This window comes from Laccaria bicolor, genomic scaffold (genome assembly GCF_000143565.1).
Source record: "Laccaria bicolor S238N-H82 LACBIscaffold_41 genomic scaffold, whole genome shotgun sequence".
NCBI classification, from domain to species: Eukaryota; Fungi; Basidiomycota; class Agaricomycetes; order Agaricales; family Hydnangiaceae; genus Laccaria; species Laccaria bicolor.
The window spans coordinates 149613-149862 of NW_001889912.1; the positions used below are offsets into that span (position 1 = coordinate 149613).

A 250-nucleotide genomic window follows, 5' to 3' on the forward strand; every position below is an offset into this window, starting at 1 on the left:
TGATTTGACTTGACTCGAACTTTGTGACGTTGTTATGATGGCTTAATGACGGTTATTTGGTGGGATCATTATGTATAAACAATCATTCAGGCCTTGAAATCCGGTCTTGTCCCACCGTGACATGAATGCTCTCTCCGTCGGTTCTTTGCGATTTGTGGAGTTCAACATGATAACTATATGCATGTAACGAATCACTAGCCCGTTAATAGCCCGTTCAAAAATCATTTCGATACAAGCAAGATACAAGTAA

At 40.0% G+C, this 250-nt stretch overlaps 1 protein-coding gene across 1 annotated transcript in view; it reads left to right on the top strand.

Annotated features, from left to right (window-relative positions):
- Positions 1-250, top strand: part of LACBIDRAFT_332451 (uncharacterized protein) — a gene marked incomplete at both ends in the record, with an annotated part of 1081 nt that extends 831 nt beyond the window's left edge. The window contains one exon of the mRNA XM_001886931.1: positions 210-250. Coding sequence (XP_001886966.1) covers positions 210-250 — 41 coding nt within the window. The remainder of the gene's footprint in view (positions 1-209) is intronic.